General features: G+C 56.6%; 1 protein-coding gene across 1 annotated transcript; it reads right to left on the reverse strand.

Moving 5' to 3' along the window:
• Positions 1 to 10,432: 10,432 nt before the first annotated feature.
• On the reverse strand, positions 10,433 to 15,119 carry LOC129405751 (phospholipase A and acyltransferase 3-like). The gene is made up of 5 exons (XM_055143056.1): positions 15,024 to 15,119; positions 13,982 to 14,096; positions 13,289 to 13,560; positions 10,815 to 10,902; positions 10,433 to 10,540 (listed from the first exon to the last, which is right to left on the reverse strand). Exons 1-5 carry the CDS (start codon positions 15,042 to 15,044, stop codon positions 10,473 to 10,475), a joined length of 564 nt encoding a protein of 187 aa, XP_054999031.1. The 5' UTR covers positions 15,045 to 15,119; the 3' UTR covers positions 10,433 to 10,472.
• Positions 15,120 to 16,383: the final 1,264 nt, after the last annotated feature.

The following is a 16,383-nucleotide window of genomic DNA, read 5'->3' on the forward strand; positions in this document are numbered from 1 at the left end:
TTCTGGCAGAATTTTCCCTAGACTTTATATAGAAATCCAAAACCAGCGTCCACGCGTCTTAACATCTATAATTGTCAGCAATGTGAAACGGTTCCTTTTTAACAGGTCTGACTTGGGAGGGAATCTCCAAATAATAACAATGAGTTTTTGTTGAAATATTGAAGGTTATTAAAGTAGCAGCCACTTCTCTGGACTGCGAATTAAGCAACAGCCCCACGCCGGCCGAGAAGAGGAAATATCCCTCTTTCCCGGTTGTTTCCCATTTTCAGGGAGAAACGCGGAGTGGCGTCCACCATACTATGAGGCGCGGGAAGGGGGATGAGGGGGAAAAAAAAACGGAAAAGGAAAAAGAAAAAAAAAGAGCTATGTACTTGGAGCAGTGGGGCTACATATCTCTTCATTCTCAGCAATGGAAAACTAATCATCAAATGCTTCCTTGGTAGTAGGGCTGTCTTTCTTAGGGGGAAACTCCAACAACAATAGTGAGTTTTGTGTTGAAATATGGAACGTAATCAAAGTAAAGAGAAAATGTAGTGAAATTCACCAGTTATACAGTTGGGGGTAAGAGGGCGGGGGCGGGGGGTATACTGGAGTTTTTGGTGGTGGAATATGGGCACTAGTGAAGGGATGGGTGTTTGAATAGTGTATAACGGAGACATAAACCTGAGAACTTTGTAACTTTCCACATGGTAATTCAATAAAAATTTTTAATAAAATGAGAATCTATGAATGCAAAAACAAAAGAACCTTATGTGGGAGCATTGATTGGGGATTCAATAAATATGTCAAATATCTAAGCCAAGAGGCTGAGAAGAGGGGGTTGGCTCAGCCCTGCCAAGGCAGATTCTGCCCTCGCTGCTGCCAGCCCACCCCAGGGCGCTTGTCCTTGGATTTCAGAGCATGCAGTGGAGCGGAGAGAGGGGACGCAGGGACCCAAAGTCAGCGGGGCTATGCTCCTTCCGGGACCTTGTGGCAGTGCTGAGTGTTGGGGAGCCCCTGCTTGCTGTCACCCCGTCCCTGCAGATCAGCAGCTACAGAGGAGACTGGGCGTGCGCAGGGCTGTGTCCGCAGAACAGGGCTGAGTGACCCCCAATCTCTAACTGGACGTGTCCACAGCCTGTCCAGGAACTTCTGGCTACAGGAGATCAGCAGCTGACGGGCCTATAGGGGACAGCCCTGGTCATGCGGCCTCAGTGCTGTGCCCACCTGCCAGGCCAGCAGGGGAGACCAGCACAGCGTGAACCGAACCCACAGTCACCTCAGCCCGTCCTCTACAGAGACCCCGTCCTTACCGACGCCAGTCAGATGGACCACATAACCACCCCCCACATACACAGCCCAGTGCTGGAAACCATCGCAGAGAATCTCAATCCGGTCTCCACGTTTGGGCTTTGGACCAAGTCTGTTCTGCAAAAGAAAAACAGTCAGAAATAGGTGAGTCCTTAATAGGGAAGGTTCTAGAACATTCTATACCTTCCACACCTGCAAAGAACCTGGTCAGTTGCTGAATCCTGATGTTCTCCTCTGTAACAAATTAGTGGAGGGGGCTCCCTTACCAGGAGAGAAAAAAGACCCTGTCCTGGGGTTGCTGGACAGGAAATGAGCCTTGGGGACAGGGTGACAAGGTCGCCTGAATAGCAGTGAGAGGGGCTCACAGGGAAAGGTGCACAGTAGGCGGGAGCCTCTACCTACACCTAGCAGTTCTGTGTCAGCGAGAGAGGCCTGGGCACCAGGAGGTCTAGTTGCTCCCCCAGGACATCGTCCCCCCATCTGTTGGTCCCGGGGTAACTTCGTGTTCCAACCTCCAGGCCAGCCTGCGGACACTGAGCTCAGCCCCTGCCCACGTGGGCCTCATTCCCGGGAGTCAGAGCTGCCCCCACAAAGGAGAGGACTCAGGGTCAGAAAGGGCAGGAGCCTGTCAGCCCCTCCCCTGGGAGAAACGTCAAGACTGTATCTGAGTGTTTCCCCCGTGCACCCCAAGATCCCCACAATCACAGGGGCCAGCCCGGGGCAGCTGCAATCTGGATCCAGGCAAGAGGCTAATGGGGAGCCCAGGGGGAGCTGGAGAGCTTGGGGGGCTGTGCCCCTGTGGAGCAGCATGAGCAGGAAGACTGCCTTGGCCCCCTGCAGAATGGGGGCCCCCTCACAGGAGTCTCTGGGGGTGCTTTGAATCTGACAACACCTGTTGCACCTGCCTCAGCTGAGCCGGGTGCCCTGAGCAGGGGCTGCGCTGCCCACTGAGATCTTGGGGTGAAACAGTATGACAAGGGCATTGAGTAGGGGTCAGAGTCAACATGGCGGCAGAAGAAAGACAGAGAAAGCACCTCAGCGCCTAAACTAGGATTACCCCAATTTACTGATTTTAACATAAGGGTCTCTGGAGACTTACCGAGGAATTTGTGCCCCCCATGAGATCCGCTGTGGTTCAGCCTTCGTTGCACTGCAGAGTCTTATTTTCCCTCAGCCGTGCCCAGGTGCACCTGTGTCATAAATGACATGCATCAAAGTTCACACCAAAACTGCTGTGTCCCCTGCAGGCAGGGTCGTGCCCAGTAGGCACAGAGACTCGGGGATTAAGCTGAAGAGATAGCGAGGTTCAAGCTCAGAGTCTAAAGGGGCGGTGGGTGAGTCAGAGCTGAGGTAAAGCCCCGAGAGGGAAAGAGGGGCTCAGGCAAGGCAGGTGCAAGGGGGGCACGGAGGGCGGCAGACGGGGAGGGAGCAGGAGGCCCAGACCCAGCAGAAACCTGCCCAGCCTGAGCAGGGACAGAGCCCTAGCCCCCATCCTCACAGACTCGCGCCCCACGTCTCCCATCTGAGCCCCGTCACAGGCTCCAGCCCAGACTCCGGAGCAGGGTTGCTGCAGGGAAACGGCTGATTCCGGAGCCCGTGATGGAGCAGAGGCCCCAGACCTCCTCCCTCAGACTGGAACTAGGGCTTCCTCAGACCCGGCTCCACATTTGCAGAGTTGGGGTCACTCATAGTTCCTACTGCCCAGCTGGTCGCAAAGCTTCAGTAAGAGCCTTTCAGGGGTCCTGGGCAGGTCAGGGGTGTCTGTTCCTGAGCAGGAGCAGAGCAGTTGAGGGGGGGCCTCGGGGTGCAGGAATAAAGAGGAGGCAGGGTTAGGTATGGGGGCCAGGGCCGCTCTCCTGACTCTACCCCTTGGATCATCTTTCTGGGACCCTTCCCCAGTGTGTGCCACTGACACAGAGCAGGGACAGAGGAGGTGGATGGGGGTGGGGGGGTCCTCCCTGAGCCGCCATCCTGCCCTGCCCAGGCCAAGCAGCTCTGGCACCGTCACCCCTAGGAATGTCCCCACAGTCCCCACTAGCTGAACAGCCAGATGGGGGTCAGGTGCCTGTGGGGTCTCAGGCAGTGTTCCTGGCCCAGGACGTGGTGCTGCTCAGACCCTAAGGTGCAGGGATGATGGTGTCTGAGGCCCTAAGGCTACCCCAGAGTTTTTCTGAGGCCTTGAGACACGGCTGGAGCCACGGTCAACCCACTGGTGACCCTGCACACAGCAGCACCTCACCCAGACACTCTCTCCCACCCTCACCCGCCCATCTAACGGCACAGTTTCCTGGGCACTTACCGAGGCCACTGTCCTACCTCTGAGTTACCAGCTGCCCTGAAGTCCAGGGTCTAAGTGCAGCGCACTCTGTTTCACTTTCACAAAAGTTTCACTTCCTCTTTCACCTTCCCAGGCATCTTAACATTTTAAATTCTGCCCCAAGCAGACAGAATTTGACAGAATTCCTGTCAACGCTGCCATTTCCTTCTCCAAGCAGGGCAGGCCCCGTCCTCCGGAGACCTGGACCCTGAAATGAGTCAGAGAGAGGAGACATCAGACAGCAGAGGCTGAGTGGAAGATGTGGTGGTGGTTGAGGTCAGGGCAGAGGCCAAAGTCACCCCGTCTGGGAACTGGACACAGTCCATGGGGGACAGCACTTGACTCAGATGCAGCCGACCCAGTTCCACCCAGGCACTGTTTATGGTCCCTTGAGCACCACCTGAGCACAGAGCCAGAGGGGCCCAATCCCCATCCCTCTACCCAGTGTGCAGGGAGAGGAGGGGAGGGGGAGAAAGGGCAGGTAGGAAGGACGGAGGGAGGGGAGAGTCTGGGCAGGGAGGAAGGTGCTGCAAGGAGCCTCACACTCAGCCCCCAAACTGCCCGCCCTGAGCAGGACAAACCTTATAGGTTAGAGCTGAGGGCTGTGGGACCCGGCGTCAGGGACACATTCCCTATTCAGTTCATCCCTGAGCACCGAAGGCGTCTACTGCAGGATGGTGCTGCCGATAGATGGGATTACTCAGTGCCTGGGGCTGGAGCAATAGCACAGCGGGTAGGGCATTTGCCTTGCACGCAGCCGACCTGGGTTTGATTCCCAGCATCCCATATGGTCCCCTGAGCACCGCCAGGAGTAATTCTTGAGTGTAACGCCAGGAGGTAACCCCTGTGCATTGCCGGGTGTGATCCAAAGAGAAACAAAAATAAGAGTATTCAGTGCCAGCAGCCTGAGAAGATCAACCCCCCTCCCCCAAGTATCTTGCTCTCACGGACTTGTGGTCATTGGGGCTAGGGGAGGAAGCAACAAAAGCAGATGTGGGAGGTGGGGAAGAGGTGGGAGCCGGGACTCAGATACAGGTCACAGGTCACAGTGATGAAGATGATGATGAAGACGGCGACTATGGCAGTCTGATGCCATCGCTGGCCTGGCCTGTGGTGTGTGAAGCACAGGTGACCCCCGGTGCAGCGCTGCCCCTCACCCCGTGATGCCATCGGGTGGGGAAGCCCCCACTTGGTTCTTCCCTCCCGTTGGGGTCAACACCTGGTTGACATTAAACCCTCAGTGATGGAAGGGGGCAGTACAGGCACGCCCTCGGCCCAGATAAGATTCGGAGCTGCTGCTCACGAAACAGACCCTCTGATCCTAAAGACTATGATCCAAGAGGTCTTCTAACCCATTTTAGCACCCAGAGCATCTTCTTACAGAAATGCACCTAGACTGTGAGCTGTACTACGGCTATGTGCTGCCCGGGGAGGGATTTTCCCTCTCCACCGTTTTTCTGTGCGGTAAATAGCGGCAGTGGCATCATCCACGTGGCAAGAGCCACCCCCTAAGACTTCCGCCCAGAGGTAGGAACTTTGCAATGTTGTGGCTCATAGGCGATCATGGGAAGGGGGCGGTACCGGCACGCCATCGGCCCAGATAAGATCCGGAGCTGCTGCTCGCGAAACAGACCTTCTGCTTGTAAAGACTATGATCCAAGAGGTCTTCTAACCCATTTTGGCACCCAGAGCGGCTTCTTACAGAAATACATCTAGACTGTGAATTGAACTAAAACATCAGAAATCCAAAACTGTGTGGCCGCTATTGCGGCCGCGTGAGATCATAGAATCTTCATTCTTTATTCTCAGCAATGAAAAGAAATGATTAAATGATGCCTTTTCAGCAGGCCTGATTGTTGGGGGGAAATTCCAAATAATAATAGTGAGTTCTCTATTGAAATATTGAATGCATTCAAAGTATAGAGAATAAAATGAAGATCACTAGCTACTTAGGTGGGGGCTGGGTAGGAGGGGGGTATATTGGGGTTCTTGGTGGTGGAACATGTGCACTGGTGAAGAGATGGGGTTTCAATCATTATATGACTGAGACTTATACCTGAAAGCTTTGTATTTTTTTTTGCACGGTGATTCAATATAATAAAATTTAAAAAAATAAAAATAAATAATTTTTAAAAACCCTCAGTGATGGGGACTTTCATTTTTTTGCTTTTTGGGTCACACCTGGCGATGCACAGGGGTCACTCCTGGCTCATGCACTCAGGAATTCCTCCTGGCGGTGCTCAGGAGACCATATGGGATGCTGGGAATCGAACCCAGGTCGGCAGCGTGCAAGGCAAATGCCCTCCCTGCTGTGCTAACTCTCCAGCCCCTGATGGGGACATTTCGTAGCCCTGCAAAGAGGCAGGGGGAAAGTGACAAGGTGTGAAGGGAGGGAAATTCCTTGGGAAGGAGATGGAGTCTCTGGCGCCTGCTCTCCAGCACCCGAGGGAGCCAGAGCACCTGCTGGCCGCTTGCCCAGCTGGTCCACACCCAGAAACACATCCACACCCACCACCTCTCTAACACCCAACATGGGCCTCGCCCGCTGTAGCCATGTATAAAAAGTCCAAACCTTCCCATCGCCCCTGGGGCCAGGGCTGCAGCAAAAACCAGGAGCTGATCTCGGTCGGGCTCTTTGCCCAATAACAGCTTTAGACAGGCAGGAAGGGGCTGCCAAGAGCTGCAGCACCTGCCTGTGGTTCAAGCCTGACCCCACACGGCCCCACACGACCCCACACAGGTCCTCATGGACTCCCTGAGCAGCACTGGCTGTAGCCCTGGGGGCCCCCAGAACAAACCTCGTGCCCCTCCATGAGAGTTCAGACCTGTGACAGAGTTTGAATAGAAGCAGCCGGGCTTAGAGAACCGAATCTCTCTTCCTAGTGAGAACAGCGTGTACCAGAGACTTCTCAGGGCGCTGCCATCCCCAACCGCCAATCTCTGAGTCTCTTGCTGAGTGCTCGGCAATTCCCCTCTGACCCCGATTTCCCAGAGTGAGGCTGAGCCCGCAGTGAGGGCCGGCTCTCATGAACTGCCCCTTTCCATGTCAGACGCTGACAGGGCTGCACTGCACACCAGGGGTCCCCACATCCCTCTAAGCATCCGTGAACGGCCAGCACAGCCCACACAGCTCAGAGGCCCTTGACCACACAGAGAGTTTCAGGCCTGGACACAGCTTAGGGACCCCGCAGGCAGCAGCTGCGCAGGGCAAGGGGTTGGAGGGTCACCAGCCTCTCGGAGTCAGCTCCACTCAGCAGCTCCACACGCTCCTGCACAGTCGCTCATCAGATCTCCTCATAGAGCAAACTGTGGCCCCTCACGCACATTCCCAGGCCTTGGTGCTGACTTTTAACCCTTGAAGCACAGACGGGCTCACAGACGGGCTCACAGTGCTCAGGAAGCCCAGAGCCACCTGGGGACTCTTGGCCAATGGGTGCAGGTCAAGGGCCTAGTGTTATGGAGCTACGGTCCCTGGGCCTCACCCAGCGATGCCCGGGGCCAACACCCAGGGGCAGTGCCAGGATCAAACCTGAATTCCTGACCCAGGGCCACCTCTCTGGCTCCTGTCTCCCTTCGGTTTGTTTTGCTTTTTTTCCTTTTTGCCATGCAGAAGTGCTTTGCCTCTTCTCCTGGCTCTGGTCTCTGGGGTTCTGCTGACAGTGCTCCTAGAGGGACCCACCAAGCATTTCCTCATTGCGTGAGCTCTCTGACTGGGGCTCGTCCTTGAATGTCATCCTGAAACCTTTTTATGGTGCATCTGTGCTACTTCGGAGCCGTGGGGTCCCTGACTAGACACAGGGATGTTCCCTTGTCCCCCTTCCCCTCCTCCATACACAGCTCATGGATCACTTCTGCATCCACTAGTCCAGAGGATGCTCTAAAGGCAGCTTGAGTCAGGACACAGGGACACAGGAAGGAGGAGAGGGCTGACTGGGGAGCCGTGAACTGTCCTAGGGCTCAGTCTCTGTGCCGCCAGGATATGGGTGCAGGAGGAGGGGCTCGGACAGCCACTTGCAGGTGACAGAGTGGAGAGAGAGAGAGACAGTAGCTGCCCCACTGATCTGGGAATGCTCATTCCAACTCCTCATGGCTGGGTCCCCTGGGGGACCTGGGCTCATCCTTACCCTGTCCAGGTTTTTGGGAGAGACTCCTCGCCCAATCTGTCTCTTGGGCCTCACTGTCGGGGGACAAGATATCTGGGATCAGTTCTAGCATTGCTTCTAGGAGCCAGATAAGCCCTTCTGCAAACACGTTTGCCTCCACCCCTGAGATTGGGGGTCCATGGCTATGAGTCCTGTGTTGACTGTTGTCTCTATGGTAGGACATGGCAAATGGGGCTTCAATGGGTTAGTGGGGGCAAGCCTGGGACCAGCTCTGTGTTGTGGTGGCAGCTTTGCAGTAATGCTCAGGTTGGTATATAGGAGGCAAGATTGGTCAGAAAGAGGAATGGTAAAGTGGGGAGATTTGATAACAAAGGCCTCTTTTAATTATTTTTCCGTTGTTCGCAATAGATTAGTACATTCAATATTCCAACGCCAGTTCCACCACCATTAAACCTTCCAACCACCATTCTATCAAATTTTCCCAGCCACAACCCAAGTCTGTCCCAGTAGCAGACCCTAAGTAACTTATTTTTAATTGCTTGCTACGGATAATCTGCTAAAAATGATCTCAAAACGTTTCTTTAGGAGAGAGTGTGGGGATTGTTGTATCTCACCTGGGAGCCCTTGTATGAGAGATTTAACAACATGCAGTTACAGGTTGAGCTTTTTGTGCCAATGTGATGTGCTACTCCTAGCATATCACTAATGTACAGTATGATATTTCACACGTCACATTTGTTCCAGGAATTCTAAACTGTTAAATTGGGTGATGCAGGTGGAGGTAAATTTTCAACTGGAGAGTGATTTTTGGCGTCCAGAGACATTTCTCCAGCTTCTGCAACTCTTCTGAGATTTGAGTCTCTGGGTCATGTCCATTAATGAGTTTATTTGGCCCCAGAGACAGTTTGTGGGTGTGACTGCCAAGCTCCTGGAAGCAGAGGGAGGTGGAGGGAGGTTGCCATCCCTGACTCTGTGAGAACCTGGGCATTTCAGTCACAAAATCTTCATACTGGAGTTTTTCAGCAGATTCCCTCATGGATGAGGCTCGTCCAATCCTGTGGAGATTCGCCATGAGCATGGCTATGATTGACTTTTGGAGATTTTCAGCTGCTGGACCTCTGATCAGTGGGGTGGGGACTCACCTGCTCTCTAGGCTGCCCCAATTGAGACTTAGCCTGATAGGGGTCTGGAGGTACCTCTGCAGCGTGTTGATCTCTTCTGAGATTTATTGGTGAGTCTCTGGGTCATGGTCATTAGTGAGCTTATATGGCACAAGACCAAAGGCCACTAAAAGTCCTGGGGTGACTCAAACCTAGAAGAAGGTTTGAGTCTGTTCCAGAACCTATCTGTTCTGGAAATGGAACAAAGGAGGCCGGGGCTCTGGGACACCTCATGAAGGGACAGAAGATGGGCTGTAGGGATCCCCTGGGCTTTCTTCCTCACAACCTCCAGGGGAAGACTTGGCATCCTTGAAAGTGAACCTATGGCACCTCGTGCCCCAAAGTCAGTCATGAAACCTTTTGGGGATATGACAGAGGGTCATATGTTCCAGCAAAACAGGCAGGGGGTGGAAGATCTCAACCCAAGCAGTCCCTGTCCCGGGTTGAAGCCTTGAGTTTGGTGAGAGAGTGGCTGGCCAGCCTGTAGGCGGCAGAGGGCTCAGTGTCCCCAGTTGGGTGGGTGAGCTGTCATGGAACGGGTGACCAGAGAGAACAGTGTGGCAACTTGGCAGTCCTGATCCCGCACCCCCACCCTCCTGTCCACGGTGCAGGACCACAGTCACCTCAGACATGTCCAAGAAATGACTCAGCCAAGAAAGGCTCAGCTCTGCTGCACCCAGCTGACACACTCTGGTCCCAGAACCGGGTCTACACCCACAGTGGGTCCCTCACAGATACGGACCTTCTGAGAAGTGCAGAAAAGGGTTCTGCCAGGACAATAATCCTGGGCAGAGAGAACAAATGACATTCTGTTCTGGCAACGCTCCTGAAACCTTCTAAACAGTCATGTATTGGAGACTAAGGAAAAAATGATGATAATAATAATAATAATAATAACAACAACAACAACAACAATGAGTTTAAGTTTGAAACACCTTGGTCCTGGTGACCCCTATCTTAGCAGAGACTCATGCGCCACCGCTAACTGCAACCGTGAACGACTGTGGGGCACAGAGCCCCAGACTGGCGCTGCCTTCGCCCCTACCCTGCTGCCCCTTGCCAGGGTCCCCCAGAGGGCTCGCAGCACACGCACCCCTCATGTAACATCACTGACACTGGGGTGAAGCCCAGGGCTCTGCTCTGTCCTCAGAGCCCAGGGGAGGGCCACCTGACCCACCAGCAGCCAATCAGCGGGCTCAGTGTGTGGGCGCTCAGCCAATCACGTTATCTCGGGAACCCGGCGGGGGGCCTGTGGATGGGGAAGGGGCGTGGGGACAGAGGCCCCGGGAGGTCTGTGCAGGACCCTGTGGAGAGAAGCAGGAGCCCTGGGCTGGAGCAGGGGGAGCCACAGAGACGGGGAGAGACGGGGAGAGCCGAGAAAACGGGCGGATCCTGCGGGGGCCACAGGAGCAGCGGGCACTGGGGCCGCATGGACACACAGGCCCTGGGTCCTGTTCCTGCCCATCGGGATGAGCTGTCCCTGAGCGTCTGTGGAAGGACCCGCGTCCTGCAGGAGAAAGACGGACACAGACGCAGACACCGGAGTGCAGCCCTTTATTAAAGCTCCGTGTGCGGGGACCAGCGAGAGACAGTGCGGGGCGGTCATTGCTCGGTGGGGACGTTCCCGCTGCGCCGGACAGTGGCCCGAGCTTGAGTCGGCTGAGAGTCCCCTGAGGAGAGAGAGCAGGTCTCCTTGCCACATGGACACGAGTCTCACCCGGGCCACACCCCTAGCCCAACTCCAGCCCCTCCCCCCAGAGGCGGCCCCATCCCTGCTGCCTGGGGCTCCCTAGGAACTTTGGTGCTAACACACTGGGGTCCAGATGGGCTGCAGGGCCCCCCACCTGCACTGCCTGAAATGAGCCCCAGGGGTCCATCAGGGTGACCGAGAGGCCAGACCCAACCCCCTTGGCTAGGCTGGCCGTCGGGGTTGGAGGTTCTTACCTCTTTCCGTTTCCTGCACAGTACTCCGTACAGCAGTGATGTTTCTCACACCGACTCTATCCGCAAAAGACTGAAGGGGATACTCCGCCTGCAGCAGGAGAAGAGGCTCACTGGCGAGGGGCTCCGGCCACCACGCGCACACCCGCGGCTGCCACCCAGGAGGGACCAGCTGCCTCGTGTCCTTTGCAGCAGAACCCCGGGGGGGAAAGAGAGGCCGGAGGGGCTCCAGAGGGGGCAGGAGCCTCGAGAGAAGGAGGCGCTGCCCAGCGGGGAGCAGCAGTGGGAGAGGAGCTGTGGGTGTCCGCTGGGGACACTCGGGAGGGACACACGGGCCTGGGGCTTGTAGAGGCGGAGGAAGCCGACAGGGGGCGCTGTGGGAGTGCCCGGAAGTCTCGGTCGGGGCTGGCCAATCCGGAGCCGGGGAGCAAGGGGGATGCTGAGGCACCGGAAACAATCCTATCCCGGTGCTCAGCTCCCTGCAGCCCCAGCGGGCGCTCAGGCTCATCTGCTGAACGAGGACCGGGAATGTTTGTTCCTCTAGACATGAAGCTTTCACTGCAGTTATCCCCCGGGTGTCACCAGAAGGGGATTCTGGAGTAGGAAGTGGATCCTGGCGGGAGTGGAGACCCGTCATGGTGCAGGGGGGACAGAGGATGTTCCCTGGGGTGGACACACTCAGCAGAGCACCTGTCACCATAAGGATGCCCCCTGTCCTCTCAGTAGAAATGGGGGCCTTGAACACACGACGTCAGCAGTGTCTGCAGAAGCTGTTTGTCCCGGCTGCCCAGCAACGCTCTTCATAAATTCCAGTGCCCCCTAAATCGCTCAGTGAAGGGCCCGGTGATGCCCGACTCAAGGGGTGCACTCAGGACATCAGGGACAGAGAAATAACATCCAAACAGGAAACAAAGAGTATTGCAAAGGCAAACACGATGTCTGTGGCCTTGGAAGTTTGAGTCAGGGGAGAGAAGAATCCAACCACCCTCCGTGGGAAGAGGAAGTGGTTCAGGGGTGAAGGCAGCTCCTTTGCAAGGGTGAGGCCGGATGTGCTCCAGGGCCACAACTAAAGTGTTGTCATCGTGTGTGTGTGGTTGTGTGTGTTCTGTGTGCACATGCATGTGCTCATAGCAGTTCCTCAGACGCACGTAAAGAAGATGTCAAGGGGCTGGAGAGATAGCACAGCGGGTAGGGCGTTTGCCTTGCACGCGGCCGACCCGGGTTTGAATCCCAGCATCCCATATGGTCCCCTGAGCACGGCCAGGGGTAATTCCTGAGTGCAGAGCCAGGAGTAACCCCTGTGCATCGCCAGGTGTGACCCAAAAAAGCAAAAAAAAAAAAAAAAGAGGATGTCAACTCACAGTTCACCAAGTTTCCCAGAGACAAAACCCAGTCGGGGGACAGCACTACACTGTCACCTCGGCACCCAGATACCTAGAACAGTCTCAGCGACTGCCTGGGCTCCATCCTTGGCTCCTCATTCCCAAAGGTGTGGGTTCCCCTCACCCCCGAACCTTCTCTCCATGATCTTCTCCTCCTTACACTAGAGCGCTGTGCCCATCTAGGAGGGGGGTATCCAGTCGGGGTCTTTGATCAGGATCGGAAGACCAGCAGGGAGGACCAACGGGCAGCAGAGGACCTGTCCTCTCAGACAGGATCCACCTCCAAGGGCCCCCTCAGACTCTCAGCCCCTGGTGATGGCCACTGGGAGTCGGACCTTCCCAGGGAATGACAAGTTGATTTAGGTCAACACTGTCAGCTTTTCGCGAAGAGACAAGGAGGCTGATCTGACCCTGGGGGACAATAGCACCCAGAGGACTGAGACACTGACCAGCAGACACTGAGCCTGAGCGCAAGGCAAGGGGATGCCCGAGCTGTGGGCAGTGCCTGTGGCCCAAACCACCTCCTCTGCACTGCCTTCAGCTCCTCTATTTTTTCTCTCCTGTCCACACCTAGTATTGCTCTGCCTGCCCCTGAGGTGCCCAGGCTGCAGCCCAGGGTCTCCCTCATGCGAGGCATGTGCTCTGCCCCTTGAACCACATCCCGGCCCCTCCTCTGCCCTATTCTCACAGCCCATGATTCCTGGGCTCTAGGATCCGTGTCAAGAGTCTGGCTTACTCCAAGAACAAAACGCACCTTCACTGCATGGTCTCCTATCCCTGACCCCTACAGGGCAATCAGACTTGTGTGGCTGATGCCCTGGGGTCACATCCCACCCTCCATGCAGGCAGTAGGCTGCGTAAACAGATAGCTGAGCACTGTGGGCCTCGGTTTTTTCATCTGTGAAATGGGTGTTAGAACCTGGTTCTCGCCAGTGATGGGTAGAGCTCATCTTCATCTACAGAGTCCGAGCTGGTGTCCCTTCACCTTCCACCCTGACACTGACTTCGGAAGGGGCACACTGGCTCTCTGTTTGTCCAGTCAATCACCCTCGGTAAGCACAGTCAGTGGGGACAGTGCTGGGTATGGGGACACACCTGGCCAGAGCGGGCAATTCTGTAGCGCATATCTGTGGCGAAGTGCTCGCAGTTCTCATGGATGAGGTTGTAGTGCCACTCCTGCCCCACTCTTGCCAAGGCTCTTCGGACGATCTCCTCAACAGGCCGTGCCCCGATCTCTTCATCGTATTTGTTATTGACCTTGTACCGGCGTCCCGCAGTCACCTCAGACAGCAGGTCCTTCTTCACCACAGCGCGGGAACTCAAGCCCAACACAGACCCGGATAAAATCACTCCTGAACGCCCACCATCTGTGGGGTCACAAGAGAGGACTCAGTGGTCAACCCTGCACAACCCCAGGGGACCCTCCTTCCTCAAATAAGTCACCCCATGGCCCCCGTCCCCAGGGAGGGGATGAACCCAGAAGGGTTGACATCCCCCGGCTCCGACCCACAAGGGGGACCACTGGGCCTGAGCCTCTGGTAAAGCTCTGGAGTCCCCGGACTCTCTTCCCCTCATTAAAGAAAGGGGACAGAGGGACGCTGGGAGGAACCCTGTCTCCCACACGGCCATGCCCTCCTCCCTGACCCAGGTCCTTGCTCACTGCTGGTTCTGAAGCAGAGACCGGGCGTTCTTTAATGCCCCAACAGGATGTTGCTGGAACTGCAAATGAAAGTGGGTGACAGGGACACAGCCACCTCAGCCTGTCCTCTACAGAGACCCCGTCCTCACCAACGTCAGTCACATGGACCACGTAACCATCTCCCACATACACGGCCCAGTGCTTGTAAACACCGCAGGAAATCTCAATCAGATCTCCAGGATGGGGCTCAGGACCTTCTCTGTTCTGCAAAAGAAAAACAGAGACAGAAAGAGGTGAGTGCTTGACAGAGAAGGTTCCAGAACATTCTACAACCACCACACCTGTAAGGAGCCCAGCCAGGCCACAGAAGCCCGATATTCCCCCTGCAGGAAATGAAGAAGAGGGGGCTCCCTTCACCAAGAGAGTAGACCCCCTTTCCTGGGGTTGCTGGGCTAGGAATGAGTGTTTGGGAACAGAGGTGACAGGGTCCCCAGAGGAGCCATGAGAGGGGCTCACAGGGAGAAGTGCACAGTGCTCTCCCAGGCCATCGTCCCCCTATCTACTGGTCCTGGGGTGACCTAGTGTTCCGAGACCCAGGCCAGCCTGGGGACACTGAGTTCATCCCCTGCCCACGTGGGCCTCACTCCCGGGAGTCAGAGCTGCCCCCACAGAGGAGGGGACTCAGGGTCAGGAAGGGCAGGAGCCTGTCAGCCCCTTCCCCGGGAGAGACACTGAGACTGTATCTGAGTGTTTCCCCCGTGCAACCCGAGACCCCCACAGCCATAGGGGTCAGCCCGGGGCAGCTGCAATCTGGGTCCAGGCAAGAGGCCAATGGGGGATCCAGGGGGAGCTGGAGAGCTTGGGGGGCTGTGCCCCTGTGGAGTGGCATGAGCTGGAGACTGTGTCCTGGTCCCTGCAGAATGGGGGCCCTGCAGAATGGGGGCCCTTCACAGGAGTCTCTGGGGTTGCCCTGGGTCTGGCCACACCTGCTGCCGCTGCCTCAGCTGAGCGGGATGCACTGAGCCGGGGCTGCGCTGCCCACTGAGATCTTGGGGCGAAACAGTACGACAAGGCTTTGACCCGGGGTCAGAGTCACCAGGGGGGAGGCAGAATGACAGAGTGAGCACCCGACCACTGAGCTAAGATTAGCCCCATTTGCTGATTTTAACATAAGGGTCTCTGGAGTCTTACCGAGGACGGACTCTCCGCCATGAGGCGCACTGCCTGTGGTTCAGCCTTCGTTGCACTGCAGAGTCTTATTCTCCCTCAGCCGTGCCCAGGTGCACCTGTGTCATAAATGATGGGCATCAAAGTTCACACCTAAACTGCCGTGTCCCCTGCAGGCCGGGTCGTGCCTGGTCGGTGCAGAGAGTCAGGGGTTAAGCAGAGGGGACGTCGGGGTTCAAGCTCAGAGTCTAAAGTGGCGGGGGGGTGAGTCATTTCTGTGTAAAACCCCGAGAGGGATAGAAGGGCTCAGGCAAGGTAGGTGCATGGGGGGCACGGAGGGCAGCAGACGGGGAGGGAGCAGGAGGCCCAGACCCCGCAGAAACCTGCCCGGCCTGAGCAGAGACACAGCACTCCTAGGGCCAGTGGGACAGAGCCCCACGCCCCACCCTCACAGACACGCGCCCCGGGACCCCCATCCCAGCCCCGTCACAGGCTTGAGCCCGGGCTCCGGAGCAGGGTTGCAGCAGGGAAACGGCTGATTCCAGAGCCCGTGATGGAGCAGAGATCCAAGACCTCCTCCCTCAGGCTGGGACTGGGGGTCCTCCGGGGCGGGGGAGGGAGGAAACAGAAGGAGAAGCGGGAGAGGGCGGGACAGGGTGCTGAGGGGAGAGGCTGGGACAGAGGGCTGAGGGGGGAGGGTGGGAAAGGTCCTGGAGGGGGCAGCAGTTGTACCCCGGGGGCTGCAGGTGACAAGGCGCTTTGATGAAGCCACTGGCCGTCCTGTCGCTATGATGCACAGCCGACCCCAGGTGACCCTTCACCATGAGATGAGGCCGCTGTCCTGCCTCTGAGTTATCGGTGACCCTGGGTCTAAACAGCGCACTCTGTGTTTCACTTTCACAAAAACTTCACTTCCTCTCTGACCCTTCCAGGCACATAAACATCATAAATTCCACATCAAGCGGTTCCTGTCAAAGCTGCCACTTCTTTGTCCAATAGGGGCAAGCCACGCTCTACGGGCACCTGGACGCTGAAAGGAGCCAGAGAGAGGAGACATCGGACAGCGGGGCCTGAGTGGGAGATGTGGTGCTACTCGAGGTCAGGGCAGAGGCCAAAGTCACCCCGTCTGGGGGCTGGACTCAGTCCAGAGGGGACAGCACTTGACTCAGATGTGGCCGACCCAGTTCCACCCGGGCACTGTCTAAGGTCCCCTGAGCACGCCCAGGAGGGACCCCTGAGTCCAGAGCAGGAGGGGCCCAACCTCCATCCCTCTACCAAATGTGCAGGGAGAGGAGGGGAGGGAGAGAAGGGGCAGACAGGAGGGAGGGAGGGAGGGAGGGAGGGAGGGAGGGAGGGAGGGAGGGAGGGAGGGAGGGAGGGAGGG

This window comes from Sorex araneus, chromosome 6 (genome assembly GCF_027595985.1).
Source record: "Sorex araneus isolate mSorAra2 chromosome 6, mSorAra2.pri, whole genome shotgun sequence".
NCBI lineage: Eukaryota > Metazoa > Chordata > Mammalia > Eulipotyphla > Soricidae > Sorex > Sorex araneus.